The sequence below is a fragment of the Terrapene carolina genome, unplaced genomic scaffold (assembly GCF_002925995.2).
Source record: "Terrapene carolina triunguis isolate 2854851 unplaced genomic scaffold, T_m_triunguis-2.0 Scaffold130, whole genome shotgun sequence".
Classification (NCBI taxonomy): domain Eukaryota; kingdom Metazoa; phylum Chordata; order Testudines; family Emydidae; genus Terrapene; species Terrapene triunguis.
The window spans coordinates 15,133,666-15,159,261 of record NW_020664481.1 but is presented as its reverse complement, the minus strand read 5'-3'; the positions used below and the strand labels follow the sequence as shown (position 1 = coordinate 15,159,261).

At 42.9% G+C, this 25,596-nt stretch overlaps 1 protein-coding gene across 3 annotated transcripts in view; it reads right to left on the bottom strand.

Moving 5' to 3' along the window:
- Positions 1-689: 689 nt before the first annotated feature.
- NFATC2 (nuclear factor of activated T cells 2) overlaps positions 690-25,596 on the bottom strand; it is a 125,427-nt gene continuing 100,520 nt past the window's right edge. For 2 of the 3 annotated variants that reach the window (XM_024205795.3, XM_029911800.1), the window contains one exon: positions 690-1,029. In XM_024205795.3, coding sequence (XP_024061563.1) covers positions 974-1,029 — 56 coding nt within the window. In that variant the 3' untranslated portion in view covers positions 690-973. Of the gene's footprint in view, positions 1,030-9,209; positions 9,298-25,596 lie in introns of all 3 variants that reach the window. The other variant, XM_024205794.3, reaches the window with a different exon arrangement.

The window sequence follows — 25,596 nt, the reverse complement described above, 5'->3', positions numbered from 1 at the left end:
CATCCGCTTCATTTTATCAGGGGTTATTTTAACTTGGGCTGTACATTAGAAACGTTTAATTGCTCTTTAAGCATCCCTCTCCTTCAAAGGCACATCAGCTCTGATTAAAAACAACAAAGAAAGTCCTGGATTCACGTGGCAACTACAGTGTGGTGTGCTGAGCACAGGCGTAGGAGTCAGGCAACCTGGGTTCTGTTCCCAGATCAGACTGAGACCTGGTCTAGTCTTAAATATTAGTTCAACATGGCTACACCCCTGTGTACTGTAGCTTTGCTGACCTAACCCCCAGGATAGATGCAGCTAGGTTGATGGAAGAATTCGTCCATTGACCTAGTTACTGCCCCTGGGAGAGGTGGATTACCTACAGGGATGGAAAAACACCTTCCATCAATGTAGAACCCATAGTGTAGATGTGGCATGACTCGTGCAAGTCACTTAACTGATGGGTGCCTCAGTTACCCCCATTGATAACATGGGAATAATAATGTGTGACCTGTGTTTGTAAAGGGCTTTGAGATCTGGATGGAAAGGTATTGCTATTTAAATGCAAAGTGTTGTTAATCTTATATAGAATGCAAGCACTCCCTCTGCCCTTATTTCCCGTTCCCAACTAATTAAGTGCTAATATATAACCACATTTGCTGTAGAACAGAACTCTGGAGCGATGCCTTTCTTCTCCCTTATTATTATGATATATATATATATATTTGCAGCAGGCAAGACACATACCGTGTTATATGAGAACAATACAATCTTTGGACTAAAGGAAGGGTGTCCTTTTGATGTTTACAGAGAAAGGTGGCGAGTTGCTTAGTCAAGGCTGTCAGCTTGATGCCAATACATTGTTCCTTGCATTGAATCGGTGCCTTGAGATGAACGATTAAGGAAGCAGGAGGTTGAAGGGGCAGTGGAAGGATCTAAACAGGTCAGTTATGGAAGGATTCAGTAAAAGTTGTCTCACAAATCTCTTCTTCTACGTCTGATTTCTGGCAGGGAGTCCAGAAAACTCCTTCCTGATAATTTCATTAACTGTGAAATGAAAAAGGGGAAAGAGATTTAGCATGTTCTGAAAGTGATGGGAATCCAAAGCAATCTGAGCAGGTTTTGCTATTAAGTCTCAAACATCCCCTTGACATTTTATAATAACATATCTATTATTAACAAAAAACCCAAACACTCAGATAACTCAGTTCCCAACTGGATCACCAAAATGTGCATATGCATAAAATAATTCTTTTCCTGCTTCATAGACAAAAAGTCCCAAAGAGTCAGTGGATATTGACATTCTTACCAAGATGAAGTAAGAAAAATTAGAAAAGTGAAGCACCAAATTTTGGGAAGTGCATTTTTACACATGCCAAACTTGTGTGCTTGCATTGAAAATTCTGTGCATGTAAGTCATGTGCAAAAGTATTTTTCAGAAAATCTGGCCCTTAACATATTTGTCGCATAGTGTATTTTTCTTTACAGAACAGAAATAAAACTTCCATGTTCCATGCCTCTTTATGCAATTATTACTCTAACCTCCTGACATTGTGTGCTGGTGACTAATAATAAAGACCAACAGAATGCATTAGTGTACTCCCTTCCTTGCTTTTCTATGCAAAAACCCAAAACAACATCATTATGTGTTACAATATACAGTAGAACCTCAGAGTTATGAACATCTCGGGAATGGAGGTTGTTCATAACTCTGAAACGTTTGTAACTGTGAACAAAATGTTATGGTGGTTCTTTCAAAAGTTTACAACTGAATATTGACTTAATACAGCTTTGAAACTTTACTACATAGAAGAACCCCCCCCACACACCTTTTTTTAGTAGTTTACATTTAACACAGAACTGTATTTGCCTTTTTTTTTTTTTTTTGGTCGCTGGTGCTTTTTTTCCGGTTCCAAATGAGGTGCGTGGTTGACCAGTCAGTTCATAACTATGGTGTTCATAACCCTGAGGTTCTACTGTAGTATGCAGTGTTGTAGCTATGTCAGTCCCAGGATATTAGGTAATATCTTTTATCAGACCAACTTCTGCTGGTGAGAGAGAGACACGCTTTCAAGCTTACAAAGAGCTTTTCTTCAGGTCTAGGAAGCGTACTCCCACATAGTTGTTATTGGGGCTTTTAGTGCACCGGATAAGGTACACCACATGTAGTGATAGGCATATGTAGGATCCACGGATTTGAAAGGTGTGTTGTGGGGAGGGGGAAGGATTTCCTGAATCCCCTCTTCTGGCCTTCAGACAGCCCCCCAAACCCTCCAAGCTCAGCAGAAGAAGAAAATTCCCCACACACCAGGACATACCAACTCAAAGCGGCATCAGACCCTGCCAGAACAACTGATGCAAAACCTAGCCATATCTCCACTGCTAAATGGAGATAATGGGTAGCTATCTCATTTGGAGGTGACATTACCTGATTTGTATCTGGCACAGCAATTATGTGTGCATATTTTTGCCAGAATTTGCTATTTGTGGGTTCAGTTTAACCTCTCAGAATCATGGCAATTGCATTTGCAAATAAGGTGCATAATTATGAATATATGGGCCTCTCAATCGCTCTTGGTAAATTCTTGTTAAAATCATAATAACCAAATATTCAAAATTTTAGAAGCCCAGATCTATGATCAAAATTACTTCAACTGCTTGTGTAAATTGATTATACCTTACTAATTTTTGCTTGCAATTACTGGGGGTGCATTACAGATGGATTAGTCCAGAGCATCAGATCCAAACTCTCTTCTTGCCCCAAATCTTTGGTGAAAATTCAGATTTGGATCCATTTCCAGATCCGAATGGGCCCATCTCTAATTGCTCTTGCAATCACGGGCACACCTTTTTGCATGGGAACTTAGAACTGCTACTTGAATTTTTGTTGGAACTAGTTCACTTAAAACAGTATGTATCCTCTGCCCAAGCCACTGTACAGAGTGAGAGAGAAATGCCAATTTAGGAAAGAACTTATGCGCATGCTTCAGTACCCTATCTGAATAAGGAGATGCTTTTCTGAAGCAGGGTTAGAAAGAGATCAAAATACATTGAACCCTTTTTAATTAATCAGAGAATGAACCTAACAATAGAATAAAAATTCAGTGCCACATGTTAAGATGCCATAGAAAATGAATCTGTTAAGGGCAAGGACTGCTTAAAAGACACAGTGCCAGTGTAACAAACCAGCTGGTGTTTCATACTATAATAGTGTCCCTTTTGAAAAAAACGGTAGGGTGCAGTGATCTGTGCTTTATTCTGCAGACGGGATTTGGACTCCCCACACCGATGCAGCAGAGCAGTATTAAGTTCAATGCATTCAGGGCTTCTACACACCTATTTAGAGGGAAAGTAGGTTCTACCCCTCCGTGCACAGAAATCCCACTAGCAGTACACCTCAGAATTTAGCACATCTTCCTAATTCCAGTCAGGATATGCTTTCATGTTCCTGACCTTGATTTGATTGTTGGAGGCGCCTACTGAAAAGCAGAGGTATGCTAGAAAAAACTATTATACAGCGAAGGGGATTTTTACTATCTCCTCGTGCCTAAACTTCCACCTGCCATATCTTATATCAGCTTCTGCCCATAACCGCTTGTGCAAGTTCACTGAAACAACTGTATAGCTGAAGGTTATTAGCTCTGTTGTGGTTCTGAGGCTTTGCAGTGTAATCAAACTGCCAGTGGGAGGTGAGATTGCTCTAGTTTCATGCAAAACCGACTTAGGCTCAGCTTAAAGGACTTCCTGTTTTCTCTACCCAGGAAATGAGAGGAGCAGATCTTCAATGGAAATTTTCATAGCCTCTGCTGCTAAAAATAGCAGTGAGGTGAAAGAAGTGGGCACCGACTCTACGGGGTCATTTCCTTTATAAAAAGGAGTGGGCTGAAACGGCAGGCTGATTTATTTATCAACACGTTTGTTCATTCAGTCAGTGTATCAAAAACATATTGTATGTGCATTTCCTGTCAATTTAATACAGCCACCTCATATGGAAACATGACTTTCTTCCTGATGACAAGAGGTCATTTCTGTCTAGCGAGGGCTAATATTTTAGCTGGAAACAAGAAAGTGAAAAAGATTTACCCTATTTGGAAAATAGACCTAAACTAATCTTTGTAAACTTACTGCGGGAAATTTGTCTGGGATGCTGAATTTTTTTTCTTTTGTTTCTACTGCTAAAAATAAAACTTGAGTAAAGCAAAAACGGCAGGGCAGGGCTGCCAGGCTAACAGCACAGCGACAGGAGAACAGCTACTATCTGGTCTCCAGTGCCTCTGTAGCTGGTAGGTGCAAAACAGTGTGGACAATGTAGTGAAGCCGTTGAAATCTAGCGGTTATAGGGTTTATTTGACAGTCAGCTTCACTTTCTCCCCCGCAAGTTGCATTCATTTGCATTGCAGGGTTTCATTGGCTGAGGTGACAGGGTGGACAGCAGTGACTGTACAACAATAGAAACAGCAGAGCAACACAGGGAACCAGACAGCTTTGTAACCTGACTGGTTACTGTTTCTTGGACTGCGGTGGGGCTTCATGGGTGTACGCAAGGGCAGAGGTTTGTCTGTGCTATGGCGGGTGAGGCTTTTGGTTCCTGAGGGCTGCAGAGCAAACTCTCATTCTTGTATATATTTACTACTAATGAAAGTCAGAATGAGTCGATAAGGCCAGAGGCTGCTGTCTTCTTGCTATAAATGGGCCTGAGCCACAACACTGCAGCTTTAAGAGAAGGACCAGCAATCCTGTTTGTACAGCACCTAGCACACCTGGGTCCTAGCCCAAAACGGGGGCTCCTAAGCACTACTGCACTACAACTAAATAAAATAACAGCAACTGGAGCCAATCTTCCCAGCTCAGGGTTATCTCGACACTGGGCTGAATGAAACCATTCATGTGGAACCTGTCTTTCCCAGTATTTTGGGAGAATCTGAATCCCTATCCAGATCTGATTTTAGTGACCTGAGTTTCTATAGTGGGCTGACTGGGTGCTACAAATCCAGACACACCCAAACTTTGGAGGAAGTTTGCATTCTGATCAGACTTTCATCTCGAAATGTCTCCTTTTGTGGTAGCATAGGCCTGGTCTACACTACACAGTTAGGTCGACGTAAGGCAGCTTACATTGACCTAATTATGTCAGTGTACACTCTACAGCCTTGTCCCGCAGATGTAAGTGCCCTACTACACGCCGACATCATAACTCCACCCCTGTAAGAGGCGTAGCGCTTACGTCGGTGTAGTTAGGGTGACGCAGTGTCTGTGTAGACACTGCGTTACTTATATCAGCTGTTGGCTGTCTTGTCAAGAAAGCTGGTCAGTTAGAGCCTGGCAGCCCCCAGCTCCCCACTCCCAGAAGCCAAGAAGTTCAGGCGGCTGCCCTCTGCTCCCGCTTGAGAGCCGGGAGGCAAGAGCTGAGGGCATAGCTGGACTCCCAGTGGAGAGCTGCACAGAGCTGAGAGCCTTGACTCTCAGTTCCCACCCCCCACCCCGCCCCTCTTCAGTCAGTGGAAGTGCTGTGGGTGAGGATGCGCACCCCCGACAAAAGCAGGGTAGTTATTGCACTGGCTGTAAGTCGACCTATCTTTGGTCGACTTACAGCTGTAGTGTAGAAATGCCCATAATTAAAATATCCAGTATAGGGTGGACACTTCCGCATCCCCAGAATACCGGACATTCCAATATTTCCAGGAACGGCGTGACCCTATCCCTGCTGACATGACTTCACGTGCACTGTGCAAGTGAAATCACGCTGCATGGAGGAAGCCATTTTGAAGACCACCTCCCCCCTACTCCCGCTGGCGTGATCTCATATGCACGGTGCATGCTGGGGAGGTGGAGGTAGCGTGCCATTCAAAATGGTTTTCCCCCCTCTATGATACCAGACACAATCACATCCAAGTTTGTCTCAATACTGGACAGGGGCCAAACCTTAGCAAAAGAGGAATGTCCAAAACTAGAGCAGACAAATGGCCTGCCTAGTCCAGTATCGCTACTCATTAGTTGAGAGTAAACAGAAATGATCTGACTAATGAATAAAATGTTATCATCTTAAGGTGCCTGTTGTGTGCCTGCTTTGTAGTGTACTGTCACCTATGTTGAAGCCAGAAGAGCTGATAAAACAGGACAAGCCACATTATGAGGACATAAACAAACATTATGAAAAGTAAATAATAAAGAATGCACATTTAAATAATATCTGATGTCAGCTGAACAGAACAGGGCCAGAATTCCTACTGCAGCTTATCCTTGTGTGTGACTCCATTTAATATGGAATGCATCAGCCCTAATACTTGGAGATCTTTGCAGTAGCTACAAGCAACAGTATGGCTCAAACACCATGCATTACTGCAGTCTGCATTACTTTGGGTTAGTTAGTACTTTACTGTCCAGTTCTCCAAGGGCCTTCAAAACTATGACTGCAACAATGCCCTCTCCCCCATATTTGCACATGCAAATAAGCACCTGAGCAACGTGAGACAGTCGCTTTTCTATTAGATACCCATTTGGCACATGCAAATATTGGCTGTGTCATGCACAAATATTGAGCCACATTTTCAATAGGATGGCTGCCATTTTGTGAGTGCAATTTGCACTGGTAATTTTGTACTTGACTTGGATTATGGGCATGAATTGAAGTGCTGGCGTCTTCAGTGACCTGCTTGAGCATGTAACTTGGATTATTACAGGCACAAGAATTCTGATTTGCACGTGCATGATTCACTATAGATAGAAACTGCACATGCAAAAAAAAAAAAAAAAAAAAGCCATTACAAGCCCTTTGAGAATTTGGCCTTTGATTTTTTTTAAATCATATTTTTAATTTTTAATAGCAACCAAGCCACTCCCCCCATCCCCTCTCAACACTCCCGCATTCACCAGCCCAGTGAAACAGGTAGTCCTGTTGTGTGGGGGGTGAGCGGACTGGCACACACAGGGATGTCAAATCATCTGCTCCGCCTACATACGTCAGTATGGAGAGGTGTTGGGACTATAGTGGCAACAGCACCTATTCAGTGGTCACAAACACCTACGTTAAGGGACTGTGCTAGGGCCACAGTGGTGGCTGGTGCTTTTCTTGAGGAACGGATTCTACCCCTTTCATGTGAGGGGGAGGGATAGCTCAGTGGTTTGAGCATTGGCCTACTAAACCCAGGGTTGTGAGTTCAATGCTTAAGGGGGCTATTTAGGGATCTGGGTCAAAAATCTGTCTGGGGCTTAGTCCTGCTTTGAGCAGGGGGTTAGACTAGATGACCTCCTGAAATCCCTTCCAGCCCTGCTATTCTATGTTTCCCTGCACAAGCTTGTTTATTTGGTCTCTGTGCAAGGGACTGGATTCTATCTTCTCTGATTTTGACATTATGGATCCATAGGAAGGGCTTGTAGTTGGGGGATCTAGACTGGGTCTCACAAGACCTGGGTGCTGTTGGCAGCTCACCACAGACTTCCTGCATGACCTTGGGCAAGTCACTTAAACTCTCTGTGCCTCAGCTCCCCATCTGCTCAATAAGGATAATAACGTTCACCTGCCTCACGGGAGTGTGTGAGGATAAATTCATTAATGTTTGTGACGAGCTATTTTACTGTGGCCTTTATGAGCCTAGACAGATAAAACCCTAAGAGTCGAAATCCATATGAAAGATCTGAATTCTTTCAACCCTCAGTTCAGGTGTCTATGTTGCTTTACAAAGGGCCACGTCCACATTACACAAGGGGGTAGATCCTCAGCTGGTGTAACCTGGAATAGGTCCACTGGAGTCATTGTGGAGGGGTTTAAATTACAGATGGCTACACCACTAGAAAAAGGGTCCAGAATTGAATGTCCCTTTGACTTTTCAGTTTAAATCTGTATTATTGCAAAAAGCCTGCATGTAAATTTGTAGTAAAGCAGCTCTCTGCAAGGCAAAGAAAACAGGGTCAAAACTCTGATTTGCAAAACTCTTGTGTGCCAGGCTTCTGCTCAGAGCAACTTTTTACAGATGAATAATAAATCCCTAAAAAAAGAAGGGGGGGAGGATTAATTTTAGAAAACAACCTGCCTACCCCATTGCAACAGGGAAGTTAGTGAGAATTGTAGTACCCATGTATACATTCAAGTCTAGCCACTTAAAAAGAGTAGAAGCCTTAAAGGATTCTTGCTAGCACTTTTACTCTGAGGATGTTAACCAGCAACAGCACAAGGACTGCTTTTGTATTTTTGCTGGTTAACATCCTCACAGTAAAAGGACTGTTATTACTAACGTCATGGGCTGACGATGCAAGATCCCAAGTTTACATGCACATGATAAAGTCACAGTTTTAATAAATAAATGCATTTAAAAAAAAATCAAACCCCGTCTTGACAAATAAATTTAAAAGCTTGAGCCAAATGAAATATCCAAGGAAAGATAAAAAAAAAGAAAAGGGGGTCATGGAGTTCTCAATCAAGCAATGCTCCATTCTAATCAGTGGGCCAAAGTCAGACTTGATTTAAGTGGATGTGATGCCACTTAAAGTGAGCTTGATTCTCTTCTCACTTAGGACCCTACCCAATGATCATTGAAATGAAAGAAAATACTCTCACTGGCCGTGGTGGGCATTGAGTCAGGTCCTTGTGGCTGCATAAATCAGAAGTAATTCTTAGTCACATCATTGCAGCCATGCCACCATAAAACCAGGGCAAGTGAGAAGACACTCTTGCCCAGGTGGAGTCCTGTGACAGTGAAGTTTGCAGGATCTGGCCCAAAATTCTCACTAAAGGAGATGAAACTAATCTGCGTTGCAGGATAAATTCCCCTCTCTTCTCTGTGCTGCGGTTCAGAAATCCTGCTTATTCATGGACATTGCCAGGGGTTCTGCATGTGAAACAAGTGCAGAATATGCATTAAAGAACTGACTGCATATAAGAGACCCACAGTGAGGAGTGGAGAGGACGATCTTTCCTCACAGTTGTAGAATGATGTGTTTGCTAGGAACACAGTTTGATACACCCAGGCGAAGGTAGGCACCACATGTAAATGTTAATATTCTTATACACAGAGCATGCACAATCCAATGCCTTTTCCCTGCCCACCAAGCCCCAGATATTTCAGGAAATCTACAAGGTATATAAAATGGAAGCAAGAGGAATTAAAAAAAAAAAGATTTAAAAGCTTTTAAGCCAAATTAAAAGTGGCAGGATTTTTAATTTTGTTTTAAAATAAGTATAAGGTTAAGAAAACACACAGCTGGAGAAAAGGCAGAAAAATATCAATTACCTTTTACTTTGATTGCTTGGATCAAAGATCACAGTCATTCTGTTTCATATAATGTTTTGTATCCAGCTAAGGTGTGTATCTATCAGCTCTGAAAAAGATTTGCAAAACCATTTTTGAGAAAAAAATTGTAACCTTCAGCCTATTTCATAAGGCCAAATGTTACAGTTATCGGCTACTCTTTCATTGTGTGTCTTAGTTTATTAAACGGACATTTCGGCATACACAATACACAAGGCAGAACTTAACCGCTGACCTTTTATTGGCTCAGATCCAGCACTCTATTTTACTGGGGTTTTTTGCATTTCCTAACTGATATTATTATCTAAAAATGAATATTAAAAATTATCCTGATAAATTACCTTGATTCAAACTGTACGAGACGTGCCAATAATTTGATCTGAGATTTCTGAGGCACAGGAGGTTCATGTGTCTTATAAGCCAGGTCAAAGACTAGTCACTGCCTTTTACAGTAATTCCATATAATTATCATCTTAGTGGCCCAAATGAAACATGATACAAATATGCCAAATCTAATCTCAGCCTCTTTTAGATTACCCGATGGCCATGTAAATGCATTAGATTTTTGCATTTTCTATGAAGAACAGGAAAGTTATGTGCAAAGAAATTCTGAAAGTTACAGCTTTGCTTCAACCACAAAGGAGATGAAACTTTTTTCTCATAAAATGGCCATACTTTATAGTCAGTTTCTTTTTATCTGTCAGATATCTTTAGATTTCCTTTAAATTCATTGTGAAAGCCTTTGGCTCCTATTTAAACACAGTGCAGAGATTTTAAAAAATCATCACAGTATTACAGGAATAAAAATGCTCTTTCAAGAATAATCTAATTTTGAGATTCAGAAATGTCTTTGCAGTTAGATTTCAGTTGGCTATATACAGAAGAGAAATGTTTTACTTGGCTCCCTAAGATGGTGCAGCCACATATTATGTGCTTGATCCTACCATTCAGTACATGAAATACGTTATACCCTCTATCTTGGAAAACTATCCTTTGAACATGTGAGCACATCAACTTCCTACAGTACAGACTCAGATATATCAGGAGGAAGAAGCCAAGCTGCAGCAAGCTACACTGGTAAAAAATACAGGGGGACTTCTTAGTTTTGTAAACAACAGAATGAAAGATACATTCTGGGATCTAGAAAGAGGTACTCAGCTCAAACTCATTGAATGACTCCTAATGTATTCATCTGTTACAAAATTCCACTCCCGGATTTAAAGAACAGACTTGAACCCCCCTGGGACCCATTCCTCCTTCTCCTCTCCATTAGCTGTGTGTTTCCTCACTCTCCCACCATCCCTCACATAACCGGCTAGGTTGTTAATGTCATTTAATTGAGCAAACTCTTGAAACAAGTTAGATATGTAGAAGTAAATGGTAATTCTCTCCCCATACCCAATCTTGATCCCTGTTTAAATGGACTCAAAACCCATCCAACCAACAAGATCTTTCAGGAATCTCACATATCATCTAGAAAGCAGATGCAAAACAGAATCTAAATACATTGCGCTGCAATGAAGTAATATTTGCACTTGTGGCTAGAGCCTGGCTCCACCTAGATTTATATCAAAACTCCCATCGAGTTCAGGGGACCTGGATTTGGTCCAGGATGTTCTGAATACCCTCTAGTTGTCATATTTCAATAGGGCTACTTGCAAAGTAAGGAACAAAGAAGAGAAAATGGCTATTGTGCTACTGTACCCAGAATTCTTAACAGGAAGCTGGGCAGGTCTGTGAGCGAAGAGTGAAAAAATACAATATGTGTCTGTTCCTTTCAAACCCAAAATCTCCTGTCTGCAGAATGCATCACAAGTATTGAGGGAAAATTCTAGACAGCTCAGTAATTTGCTCACATCACTGATTATTATGATCCTAGAAATCCAGAGTGGATTTTGCATATTTCTATTATTGTCAATGTCCCTCCTGACAGGGAAGTTGGGCCCAGGGCCAACGAGAGGGGGGGGAAAGCCGGTACAAATTACCAGGGCCTGGCAGTCTGGAAGGGGGCCCGGCTTCCCCGGCTCCACCCCCCCCCCCATCAGCCCTGTTTAGCTGGTCCGCCCTTGCTGGTGGGGCCTGAAAAAATTTTTTCACTGGGGCCCGATCCCGCTCTCGGCGGCCCTGGTTGGGCCTCAACTCTTTTATAAAAATTCACCTTTAAATGTGTCACTAAAAAGTGTGATCTCGTGGTTAGAGCACAAGACTAGCTGCTAGCACGCCTACGCTTGGTTCTCAGCTTTGCCACTAACTTATCATGTAGCTTTGGCCCAGTCACAGAGGCCAACATTCTCCAAAGTGTCCACTAAGAGTCTCATTTTCAAAGGTACTGAGGTGCCTAAAGATTCAGACCAGTACCTAACTGGGTTTTCAGAATTGCCTAAGCAGGTTAGATGCCTAACTCCTGGAGCCACCTCTCTGCATCTTTAAGCACCTAAATATACATTTGAGAATTTGGCCCTAAGTGTCTAAGTCAAGGCAGTTTGCATAAACTTCAATCAAGTTACACCTCTACCCCGATATAACGCGACCCGATATAACATGAATTTGGATATAACGTGGTAAAGCAGCGCTCCGGGGGGGCGGGGCTGCGCACTCCGGCGGATCAAAGCAAGTTCGATATAACACGGTTTCACCTATAACGCAGTAAGATTTTTTGGCTCCCGAGGACAGCGTTATATCGGGGTAGAGGTGTATTAGTGCTCAGTACCTCTGAGAATCAGGCCTTAGATGTTTCAGTTTGGACATCCAAAAATTGAGGCAACTCAGATTAGATAACATGTCTGAAAACTTGGACCTTAACAGCTCTGTCTCTGCATTTACTCATCTTTGAGATCCTCAGACAAAAGTTACTACCCAGAAATGCAGAATACTACCATAAACAGCAAACAGTCTGAGCCAGGAAAGTGGTCCTTAAAGACATTTTCTTCTCAATGAAGTAAGGAAAAAATGAATGTATACAGAGAGAAAAAATGGAGCTGTTTGCCAGAGCGTAACTAATTTGAAATTTGCATTGGCCCCAGACTCCATTCCTATAACTGTGTGCATAGTTGTTGGGTTCCTTTACTGTTTTGCCATACTTCACGTCAAGCAAATAATTACAGCCTTGTAAATCAGTAATAAGTCACACCTGAGTTTGTAAGTGACCGGTTAAGTCATTATACTTTTGTGGCCAGAGGGCTTTCACACAGTTAAACTGGTTATTTAATTCTGTGGAAACCAGTTTATTAAGATCCCACAATAAGAGGACTGAAATCTCAAGTACAAACAGCAAATAGGGGAGAGGTGTTATTTATAAAGCCCGAAGTCTCCACTGGGAAAAGATAGCAAATATGATAGCACATTATGGTTAGCACACAAAGATAGCACATTATGGAGAGTGAGATGTTAAGAGTTTTAAATGATAATAAAGGGTTATCTGTGGTGGTTTCAGTTATTGAAATGTTTTCCCTTTTTAAGACCACTGGATGTCAGTGAATTAAGGATTCTAGATTGCTTCTCCATGAACTGGGAACACACACATTAACTTGTCGCTTAACTTTTCTCAGCAAGGGAAGGTTTGTTGATTTGCAATTGCAAAGCAATTTTTGCTTCAGAAGTGTGATTTCCTGTTTGCTTGATGGATTACAGTATTTTATCATTGGTTTCTCATCAGAAGATTCTAAGATAGGCACAAACTCTGCCTACACATTGAGCTGGAGGAAGAATTTGCGTCAGCTGGAAATCAAGAAAGTGCACTTTCATGCAAAACTTTCATGTACTTTCCCTCCTTTCCTACAAGCCATTAGGTATTAACATATTGTTGCTGGAGGTATCTTGAGCTGATCTGGAGGCTCTACCCCTCTAATGTCCAGAAGACTATCATATGGGGGCTGAATTTATGACTCCCAATTATCAGGGGATGGGGTGGATCAGCATGCCATGCCAGTCACAGGGAATATGCAACTCGACAGGTCTTTCCTAACACCCTTCTTCTGAGTGGTCTACAGCACTGCATGTACTCAAGCCTGTACACAGAAGTTCAGTATGGTACCAAATACCATCATTGGTGTTCCAATCCATGAGTCAGTGGAGTGAGGTACTAATCAGTGTGAGTAAGGCTCTATACCACAATCAGGCCCTATATAATTAAGGAGCAAGACTCCTTAATCACATCAAACCTCTAGACATCATGCAAAGAATGAGGAGCATAAATATTCCATTTATAATGCTTGATTGTTTGTCTGTTCAATCTTTATATAAGTTAGGAAGACCTACATGATGGACTGGAAAGGGATTTGAAATCATCATGTGGGAGTTCTGGAAGTGTAAATTGTCACTTCAAAAAATAGATATTGCCAGTGGAAACCTGAATTGGATTTGGTGTGATGTGGAAGTCCAGCACCTCTTTGTGGATTTGATTTGTATTAGCTAATAGCAAAGTTTAAAAAAAACTTTATTTCTGTTTGCATATATTTAGATATGACTTTCATTGTGCAATTGTTTGATGCCAGAGTGTTTTAGCTGAAATTGCAAGAGAAGGAAATGTGTTTGAGTCATGCAAATGGAGTTTAGTTTTAGTTAACATGTGATGAGATCAAGTGAAAAATTCCAAGTAGTACACTTGCTCATTGAATAAATATGTACAAACTTATACAGAAGTGGGAGAGGGAGTTGATTTCCTTAAACCAGAATGGATGGTTAAAGCAATACAGAAGTGTTTCAGCAAACGGACTGAAGCCAAAGAAGGGACATAAAACACAGGACAGGAGTCTCCACTTGGTCACTCCTATTTTAGGCTGATGTAACCCCATTGCACTGGTGTAAACTGGAGTAATGCAGTGGTGAATCATGCTGACACTTGTGGATACTCTGAGCCCTATCAGCTTGTTAAATAAATGCTGAGATAAGCTGTGCTGTTCGCTATTAACAAATCTTACTTTTAAATTCAAAACAGCAAAAACAAAATGGATTTAGTGATAAATTTTTGCTACTGTAATGTACACCTCTTGTCTTAAGTGCTAAGGCAAGTCCAGTAGTTACCACAATGCCTCTAAAATAGCAAGAACTGTCAGGAAAAGCACACATACTAAACTACCTGTACTATATTTACTTGTCATTCTGCAGATTCATACAGTCCTAGACTTAACCTATCTGGTAGGAGGTAATAGTAGCCATTTAATGAAGCATTTTAAAAACGAGAAGGAAAAATGGACTGGGAAAAGGGCACTTTTGATTGAAAATAATTATGGCATAGGATTAAAAAAAGGTAGCTACTGCATGTTCATGACTAACGGTAAGAAATAACAGGTTTCAGGTATCTCGGGGCCTCTCCTTTTGTCCCTCCAGGCCCACGAACATGATACAGTTCTGCAGTGACCTAGAATCCTACTTTCGCCATCTCCGACTCAAAGAATACTTCCAACACACCTCTGAACAACATACTAACCCACAGAATCCTTCCTACCAATACTACAAAAAGAAGGATTTTGCGTGGACTCCTCCTGAAGGTCGAAACAACAGACTGGACTTCTACATAGATTGCTTCCGTCGACGTGCACGGGCTGAAATTGTGGAAAAGCAGCATCACTTGCCCCATAACCTCAGCCGTGCTGAACACAACGCCATCAACAGCCTCAGGAACAACTCTGACATCATAATCAAAATGGCTGTTAAAGGAGGTGCTGTCGTCATCATGAATAAGTTGGAATATGAACAAGAGGCTGCGAGGCAACTCTCTAACTCCACATTCTACAGGCCATTATCCTCTGATCCCACTGATGATTACCAAAAGAAACTACACCGTCTGCTCAAGAAACTCCCTGAAAAAGCACAGGAACAGATCTGTACAGACACATGCCTAGAACCCTGACCAGGGGTATTCTATTTGCTATCCAAGATCCATAAACCTGGAAATCCTGGACACCCCATCATCTCAAGCACTGGCACCCTAACAGCAGGATTGTCTGGCTATGTGGACTCTCTCCTCAGGCCCTACGCTACCAGCACTCCCCGCTATCTTCGAGACACCACTGACTTCCTGAGGAAACTACAATCCATCGGTGATCTTCCAGAAAACACCATCCTGGCCACTGTGGATGTAGAAGCCCTCTATACCAACATTCCACACAAAGATGGACTACAAGCCATCAGGAATAGTATCCCCGATAATATCACGGCAAACCTGGTGGCTGAACTTTGTGACTTTGTCCTCACCCACAACTATTTCACATTTGGGGACAATATATACCTTCAAGTCAGTGGGACTGCTATGGGTACCCGCATGGCCCCACAGTATGCCAACATTTTTATGGCTGATTTAGAACAACGTTTCCTTAGCTCTCGTCCCCTAACACCCCTACTCTATTTGCGCTACATTGATGACATCTTCATCATCTGGACCCATGGAAAAGAAGCCCTTGATTTCAACAATTTCCATCCCACCATCAACCTCAGCCTAGACCAATCCACACAAGCGGTCCATTTCCTAGACACTACTGTGCTAATAAGCGATGGTCACATAAACACCACCCTATACCGGAAACCTACTGACCGCTATACTTAACTACATGCCTCCAGCTTCCATCCAGGACATACCACACGATCCATTGTCTACAGCCAAGCTCTAAGATACAACTGCATTTGCTCCAATTCCTCAGACAGAGACAAACACCCACAAGATTTCTATCAAGCATTCTTAAAACTACAATACCCACCTGCTGAAGTGAAAAAACAGATTGATAGAGCCAGAAGAGTACCCAGAAGTCACCTACTACAGGACAGGCCCAACAAAGAAAATAACAGAACGCCACTAGCTGTCACCTTCAGCCCCCAACTAAAACCTCTCCAGCGCATCATCAAGGATCTACAACCTATCCTGAAGGACGATCTCTAACTCTCACAGACCTTGGGAGACAGGGCAGTCCTCGCTAACAGAGGGGGGCTGCAATCTGAAGCAAATACTCACCAGCAACTACACACCACACAACAAAAACACCAACCCAGGAACTAAACCCTGCAACAAACCCTGGTGCCAACTCTGTCCACATATCAATTCAAGTGACACCATCATAGGACCTAAACACATCAGCCACGCCATCTATCTGCACATCTACCAACATGATATATGCCATCATGTGCCAGCAATGCCCCTCTGCCATATACATTGGCCAAACCGGACAGTCTCTACGCAAAAGAATAAATAGACACAAATCTGACATCAGGAATCATAACATTCAAAAACCAGTGGGAGAACACTTCAACCTCTCTAACCACTCAGTGACAGACTTGAAGGTGGCAATTTTGCAACAAAAAAACTTCAAAAACAGACTCCAAAGAGAGACTGCTGAACTTGAATTAATATGCAAATTAGATACAATTAACTTAGGTTTGAACAGAGAGGGGGAATGGTTGGGTCATTGCACTAATTGAATCTATTTCCCCATGTTAAGTATCTTCACACCTTCTATGGGTCATCTCGATTATCACTTCAAAGGTTTTCTTTTTTTTTTTTCCTGCTGATGACAGCTCATCTCAATTGATTGGCCTCTTACAGTTGGTGTGGCTACTTCCACCTTTTCATGTTCTCTGTATGTAGAAATATCTTCTTTCTGTGTGTTCCATTCTATGCATCCGATGAAATGGGCTGTAGTCAATGAAAGCCTATGCTCAAATAAATTTGTTAGTCTCTAAGGTGCCACAAGTACTCCTGTTCTTTTTGGTAAGAAATAAGAATCCACTACTTATTTCTTCTAAGTGCTGTTACTTATTAACTTTTCTGCTACAAACAAATATTAGAACATATATTTCATTGGCTGGGAAACAAAACAATTATTTTTAGACAGTTTTTTTTAAATAGATGTACAGGCAATAACCTAATCTGTCCTGGCCCCCGTGGCCCCAAAGCACCAAAGCATTTCTGGTGATTTCCACTTAGTCATATAACTACTTACTGGGCCACATTCTGCCACCCTTACTCGTGCTGAGTTATCCTTTATTCTGTAAGAAGCTATACTGAAATCAGTGGGGCTTCTCACAGAACCTGACCCTGTGATGGCAAACCAACGTTCTTCAAGAGCATATCTGCAGTAAAGCTTGATGCTGATTCTTTGGTGTCACAGTTCGATGAACTGCCCCCTTGCACATAAGGAGCATGTAAACATTATGGGTCAAATCTTCATACAAAATAGGCATACAATTAGCTTTCTGCATGTCATTTTTCAGTTTTCACAAGCAAACTTAGTGATAGATTTTTTTTAAATGAGGTATGCATTTTGCTCGTACAATTGCACACCACGGGCTGGGGTTTTCAAAGGGTTTAAGGGAATTAGGCATTCGGCTCTCCCTGAAAATCAGTGGAAGTTAGGCACTTAACTTCCTTAGCCATCCCTTGAAAATCTCAGCCTTAAACTGTATGAAATCTGTTCTTGTGTATATATCCCACTCCCATTACAACCCCACCCCCTCCAAAAGATGAGCATTTTGAGCTTTAGGCTACTAATATTAGGAAGAGAGTTATGATCCATAATAGAACCTTGTTGTAAGATACCATGTACAGTGCATGTGCAGGTATTATAATATACGACATGCCCAGAGGATGTATTTATTGTAGAAGCTTGCTAAAACCCATCCAACTACACTGTAATTACAAGAAAAAAACTAAAGACTACAGGAAACCAGCACTACATCTGTATTTGCATCTCATCTAAATAAGGTCTGAAACCTTTTACCAGCAAAAAGTCTGAGATGATAAGAAAAATTTACATCCATCATTCAAAGAGTCAAAACTTTCAGTATGAGTAAATTGTGCTAGTGAGAAAACTTTTGTTTTAAGTAAGAAAAAAAGGTGCCAATTACCAGAAACTACATTGAACTCTTCATTGTACAGTAGCAGACAGATCATTTTATTTTTGGTAAGGCTCAAGAGTTATAAGGTTGGGTAATTCCCAACCTCATAATAGTAGCAATAATTTAAACCAATGGGGCCCTGAGACTATTTTAAAAATCTGGACCCAATGCTTTGGAGACACCCCCTCCAGATTCTAGGTCAAGACTTTGGAACAACTAAAGAAGAGACTGCCCCAGAGAATCTGTCTCAGGTTTTAATGAGCCATTCCAAATTGTACAACTATACAAGACTTTGTGCTATGTGTATACGCATGTGTACAGGCAAGACTAATAAAGCTGTATTCATCATAGAATCTCAGGGGCATGATTTAAGAAGCGTCCAGTAATTGTCAACTGTATGACAATCTACAGCTCTATGCACTTGCATACATGGCCAGCCTATGACCCTGCATTTGTAACTTGTATTGAATATATTCAAATTTATGTTTGTTTTTACAAGCATATTGCCCATCCACGGCTATGATTCTGGGTGAGTTCCAACCCAACCAGGACAGGTTTTGGAACTCTATAGTAATACAAGACCCTCCTCTCTCAAATCAAAGCAGTTGGTAATGTCTGGCGTGACCTCACTGGAAAATGGAGTCCATCCAAAGACAATTGTCTATTATATGTATAGTCATAGAATCAGAAAGGTGTAGGGCTGGAAGGGACCCAAAAGGTCATCTAGCCCATCCTCCCATGCTGATGCAGGACCAAGTATGCCTTGACCGATGTTTGTCCAACGTATTCTTAAAAACCTCCAATGATGGGGAATTCCCGGTCTGTTATCAGGTCCCCCCTCATGCTTCTTTTCTCAAGACTAAACATATCCAGTTTTTTAACCTTTCCTCATAGGTTGGATTTTCTAAACCGCTTATCATTTTTGTTCCCTCTCCTCTGGACTCTCAACAATTTGTCCACATCTTTCTTAAAGTAAAGATGCCCAAAATGAGATACCATACTCCAGTTCAGGCTTCAACTGTGCTGAGTAGAATGGAACAATTACCTGCCATGCCATATATACAACACTACTGTTAATACACTCTAGAAAGATATTATTCTTTTTTTTCAACTGCACACATTGTTGGCTCATATTCAATTCGTGATCCACTATAATCCCAGATCCTTTTATGCAGTACTCCTATCTAGCACTTATTCCCCTTTTTGTATTGGTGCAGTTAATTTTTCCTTCCTAAGTGAAGCACTGTGCACATATCTTTATTGAATTTCATCTTGTTGATTTCAAACCAATTCTCTAATTTGTCAAGGTCATTTTGAATTCTAATCCTGTCCTTCAAAGTACTTGCAACCTCTCCCATCTTGCTGTCATCCTCAGATTTTATAAGCAGGATCATCATTTACTATGGGCAAAGGGGGGGGGGGGGGGAGTTCCTCCCCACCTTGGTTTGTCCCCTCCCCACTTTTCATAGGTCTATAGGCTCCACTTTTTGTCCTCTTCCCCCACCTCCAGAATTTGCAAGATAAAATATAATCACATGTAATGTTCTAAATGCTCACAACTTGGCCTTCCCCCACAATTTTTCTAAAATGATGTCCCTGTTTATAAGCATTCTCTCCACTCCATTATTCAAGGCACTGAGGAAAGTACTGAATTGTACCAAACCCAGGACAAACTCCTATGGTACTCAACTAGATGTGACCTCCCACTTTGACGGGGAACCATTAATAACTATTCTTTGAGTATGGTTTTTCAACCAGTTGTGCACCTACTTTATAGTAATTCCATGTAGACCACATTTCCCTAGTTTGCTTATGAGAATGTCATGTGGGCCAGTGACAAAAGCTTTACTAAAATCAAGATAAGTCACGTCCACTGCTTCCCCTCTATCCACTAGGCCAGTAACCCTGTCAAAGAAGGCAATTAGGTTGGTTTGGCAAGATTTGTTCTTGACAAATCCATGCTGGGTATTACTTATCACCCTATTATCCTGTAGGTGCTTACAAATTGATTGTTTAATAATTTGTTCCAGTCGACTGTGCTTCTGCAGGGAAGGCAGGTTAGATGGGAATAATGTTTGTTTTGTAGAGTGGGGAACTAACTGAAGACAGAACTATAAAAAATGTTCATAGTGAATCCTGAGACCGTACCAAAGTCACCACTGCCCTTTCAAAGTGCCCTTATGGGGACAGCAAGATTCCTTTCCAAACCAACAAGTCTAAAGTTCTTCCTAGTGTAAATACTCAAGAAACAAATACACCCACTTCAACAACACATTAGTAACATTTTGGATCTTCAGCTTTTTCGCAATGACTAAATAAATAAATGAACCCATTTAATAAATGTTTTGTGTTTGTAAAGGAATCTTGTTTCTGTTCATATAAATTGATACTCCGAGGCTCAGAAGCATGTGGCTTCCCCCCCCCCCCATAACCAATATTAGTCACCAATTAGGATTTCCCAACTTCCGAGTTCTTTTGTAAACAAATATCCATTGTGCACATTGGGACAGATTTTGCAAAAATTCTAGCTATGCAATTTCATGCTTAATATGTGCACCCAGTCCACAGCTGTATGAGAAAATCAGGCGACTGCATATACAAATATAGTTATTTCCAATCACCTAGTTTGCACATGCTATTGTAGTAATTGTGAACACAAATAAGAAGCACAAATTAGCATCTATGGGGTATGATACTGCAAGTTGCTGAGTGCCGTCTGCCAGGTACTAAGGACAAGATCCTCAAAAGTATTTTGGCACCTAACTCCCATTGAAATCAATGACCTGCCCAGAAATCAAAGGGAGTTAGGTGCCTAAGTCATTTCAACTCCTAATGGGTGATGGGCACTTATCTGGATCAGGCCCTCAAAGTTTTTCAAAGTCTGGCTCATACTCTCTCTCTTGCTCTGTATAATCAGACAAACACATCACTCAATACACAACAACACTAGTTGTGTATTACTACTCTAAGAGTCATTACAAACAGTGGATAAACAGAGGTGTGAAGGGTTGGCAATAAGTGCAGGTACACAGCCCTGGCTAATTAGTCGTGAGGTGATGTTGCCTCCTTATGGTTTCAATGCAACATCATCTTGCTGAAGGCTATTGATGTAATGTTGCTGCATTGTGTCGTGATAATGCAGTCCTCATAACGGGGCAGTGCTGCTTTGTGTTGGGACAAGGCATGGCCTGAACATGTCAGTTTGTCCTTGAGGACTTGGGCCATGAAAACTGGTCTGATAGGTGACTACTACCGGTGTGCATAGCCCAGTGCTAAGTGCAGAGGGGAAGGACACGAAGCCAGCTGTCTGGGGAAGAACTCCAAAATGAATCAAAAGAACAGCTGTAAATTCTAACTACCATGCTCCTATAATTTCTGTGATTGCAGGTGACTTGGCTGTGTAATGCACCACACACTTAGGCATTTGTCAGCAGCTGGATGCAGGCTCGAATGGTATTCTACAGTATAGCATGCTTTCCTGGCATCTATTTGCAGCCAGAAGTAACAAGCCTCTGGGATGGAATTACCTGCCTGGTCATGTGATCGCTTATTAGGGCCAGCAGCAAGAAAACAGGAAGGTGTCTAGTCATGGAGAGAAAAGATTCAGGAGGGACAAAAATGCTAATTTACAAGGAATAAAAATGAAGGGGATTCTTTGCTGGGGAAAGGTCAGGGCCGGTGCAACCATTTAGGCAAACTAGGCGGCCGCCTAGGGCGCCTAGTGGTTGGGGGCACCTAAAAGCCCGCTCAGGCAAGGAGGTGGAGTGGAGGTGAGCTGGGGCGGGGGGGGGGGGGGGGGGGGGGGCCCCCCCCCGGAACGGGGGGGCGGGGGGCGCACAGGGGAACCGCTCCCTGCCCCAGATCACCTCCACTCTGCCTCCTCCGCTGAGCACACAGCCCCCGCTCCAAGTCTCCTCCAATCGGCGCCGCAAGCCTGCGAGGGGAGGAGAATTAGAGCGGCGCTGGCATGCTCAGCGGACGAGGCGGAGCCAAGGTGAGCTGGGGCGGGCTCCCCAGGCGGGGTTAGCTGCCGCAGAGGGTGGGGGGAGTCTCCCTGGGCGGGGTTAGCTGCCGTGGGGGGGGTAGCTGCTGCAGGGGAGGGGCTCCCCGGGCGGGGGGGGGTGGGCTCCCCGGGTGGGGAGCTGGTTTAGCTGCTGTGGGGGGCGGGGTTAGCTGGGTGAGTGGGGGGCGCAAGGTGGAAGTTTCGCCTAGGGCGCGAAACTTCCTTGCACCAGCCCTGGGAAAGGTGCCAGACTGATGCCGCTAGAGACTGTCTCTACTAAGGCCCTGATTCAGCACTTCATCCCTATTCAGTAAAGCCCTTAAGTGTGTGCTTAAGTCCTGCTGTCTTTAAGATAAGCACACGCTTAAGTGTTTTGATGAAGAAGAACAGCTTTCCTGTATGTGCATAAATGCTGTGCTGAACTGGAGCTTTAGTGTGCAAAGAGTGGGCAAGAGCAATGAAGGCTTTCCCCCCAGGGCCGCCGGGGGGGGGGCAAGTGGGGCAATTTGCCCCAGGCCCCGCGAGCCCTGGCCTGGCGGCGGTCCGGGTCTTCGGCGGCAGGGGCCCCGCGAGCCCTGGCCCGGCGGCGGTCCGGGTCTTCGGCGGCATTTCAGCGGCAGGCGGCCTTTCAGTGCTGCTGAAGACGTGGAGCAACTGAAGGGCCCCCCGCTGCCGAAGACCTGGACCACCGCCGGGTGAGTACAAGCGCCGCAGCTCCCCCACTTTGCCCCAGGCCCCCTGAATCCTCTGGGCGGCCCTGTTTCCCCCTATTTCACTGCGAGTCTCCTGGCTTCAGGAGTGAGAGAGTAGGTCAGTCTCCATGGCCAATTCAATGATCAGCCTCTCAGCAAGGGAGCTGATGGCTGCCAGTTAGATTTAGTTAGATTCTTTGGGACAAGGGCTGTCTCCTATTCTGTGTTTGTACAGCACAACGGGGGGCCATACTCGATTGGTCCATAGGCACTACTGTAATAAACAATAATAGTTCAGTGTTTATTTTTGATGTAAATCACCACTTTTTAAAGGATATAAGGTCATCAGCTGGTAATGACTGCTGGTCACTGCTACCCCTGGTCTGCCTCTGAATTTCTGACCCGCCTATGGAAGGCTCCACATGCTGTCAGCACCAGGTTTTGGAGACATCAACTCCCATCTCTTCCCGCCCCCGAATGTCTATTTTCATGTCAAAAGTTACAGTGCAAACTTTTTTAGGTGGATACATTTCCACACCCATAAATGTTAACTATAACAATCTCCAGGTTGTTTATCTAGTCCCCCCCGTGCCCAACGCGATCTGGGGGTGTCACTGTGTGGAGGCAGCATCAGAAGCGGGTCAAGGAGTAACATGAGAGAGTTCTTTTTTCTTTTTAATTTTGAAATGTCATTTGCATCCAGCTGTTGATATTTTGGAAATCTGCTGGGCTTTGTTTTCCCCTTCCAGCTGCAAAATCCTAGGCAGCCAATGGCCCTACTTAAAGCAACAGCCTGTGAAATCTTCTGTCCTGCCTTGCTACATTATTCTGTTAAGACTCTCTTAGTCTGCATTGCTTTTTTCCCTTCAAAAACTGACTTCAAAACAAGACTGGACAAAACACTAGACAATGTATTGAAGGAAAAAATCATACATGAGAGTATAGAGGATGGACTGGATGATGTGTAGAAGGTCTTTTCTGTCTCCAGATTCTATGAGAAAGGGGACCCTGACCAGCACAGGGGATGCCACTTTGTTTATAACCATCATTTTCAGGGTAAAATAAAAACATTGATAGGTGAGGCAGTTCTAGGTAGGATGTGCTCACTGCCCAGTTTGTAAAATCTTGTGGAGGACACACTTCCAACCACAACCACTGTCAACCCCAGCCCAAACTTTTGTTTAAGGGCAGGGACAGTTATAAAGGGCAGCATAATGTGGGTACTATCATAATACAACTATGAAGTATTAATGAAATGGCAAAGTACCATGGCATAGCTTTATGCTTCCAGAGGTAAAGGAGTAATGATGTCACAGGCCATAGAAAATATGGTGGGATTTTCCACATTGTCCAGTAGGTAGGTATAGGAACCTAAAACTAGACAAGGACTTCATTCCTTCTGTGATTCCCCCATCTAGTAGCTGAACTCATATACCCTGATTTTTACACATACAATTGTAAGTGCATTTGCACACCTGTTTTGCACACTTAAGTACCATGATTATACACACAATTGATCCTTTATATTTAATTGCAGTGTTTTTACAGAGAATGACTGTAAGGGATTTGATCACCTTATTGGCACTTAGACGTTTCTACATACAACCAATGCTGAGCAGCAGCGGAACAGCCCTTGGAGATATACATATATTGAGAAAGTTATATTAATTAATCAGAGTGCCAGCTGTGGCAGGGTGCAGCAGGGCAGGGGATGATTTTAGGTGGGGTGTCAGGGAAGTATTCACAGAAGGGCTTTGGCAATTGGAAGTGGGGAACTCATTCTGTGGTGGGCTCACTAGCTTTGCGGGGAAGACAGGATGAGAACATATGACAAGTCTGGTTGGAGATCTTTAAGGTGCATAGCTGTTTAGCCAGTCTGCTGTCACTTGCACTGGGTCAGATCGCTGGTTTACAAAAACCAGCACCTATTTTGTAAAACCAATACCAAGTACCTGGAAACAGGGATATTTCATTTTCAGGGACTCGTTTTCACCCTATGCTCTTGGGTTGCTGCAATGTATAACCACGTGTTGGTAGTGAGTAAAAGAGACAATAGAGATCTAGCTACCCCACATATAGAAAAATACAAGGTAAAGTGGTTACACAAAACCCCTCTTGAGGTGATCTCTAGCTATTGCTATATGTTATACAAAGCAGAGAAGCAGAACATCCTGGCTGAACATAAATCCTGTTAGCCCTGCGTTTAGCTTATGATGCTTTACAGGACATCTGTGAGGGGGGAAAGGTAATTATAGAAGTATATGGTGCAGGATGTTTATAAGGTCCCTAAACTAGTGATAAAAGGAGGTATTTTATTTCCCTTTTACCCGGAATAAAAAATAACTAAAAAGCCCCATCCTCTATTTACCCAACCCTCTGAGAACAGGGATGGTTAAAAATGCCTCATTGATTTCATGTTGTTTTCCATCCCCCAGAAGTAGAACCTTGCAGTGTGCCTTTTACCACAGCTGAACTCTGGGCAGGCGTATAGGGGGAGGAGGAGAAAGGGGATGTGAAGTTTGCTGTGCAGTCCAGAAGATGAAAACACTACTGTTGTTTATAGAGGGAAACCCAGTTTGTCAGCCCAAGTGAATTCCTTTGCTAATCCATGCAGGCTTCATGTTTTCCACCAGCCCCGGCCACTGTAAAGACTATCTTTAGGAGGCACAGTGTGTTTGGAAAGAGGAGGACGTTAATGCCAGCTTGGCAGGCTTTTTGGTATGGAAAAAGAGGAATGCTCTCTTGGGTCCCCCGACAAAATTAAAGCATATTCGTCCAGAGCAAAGTGATGCCAAGCACAACAAACAAAAACGGCTTTCCCCAAGCCTCCTGGGCAGCGTCCCTCCAA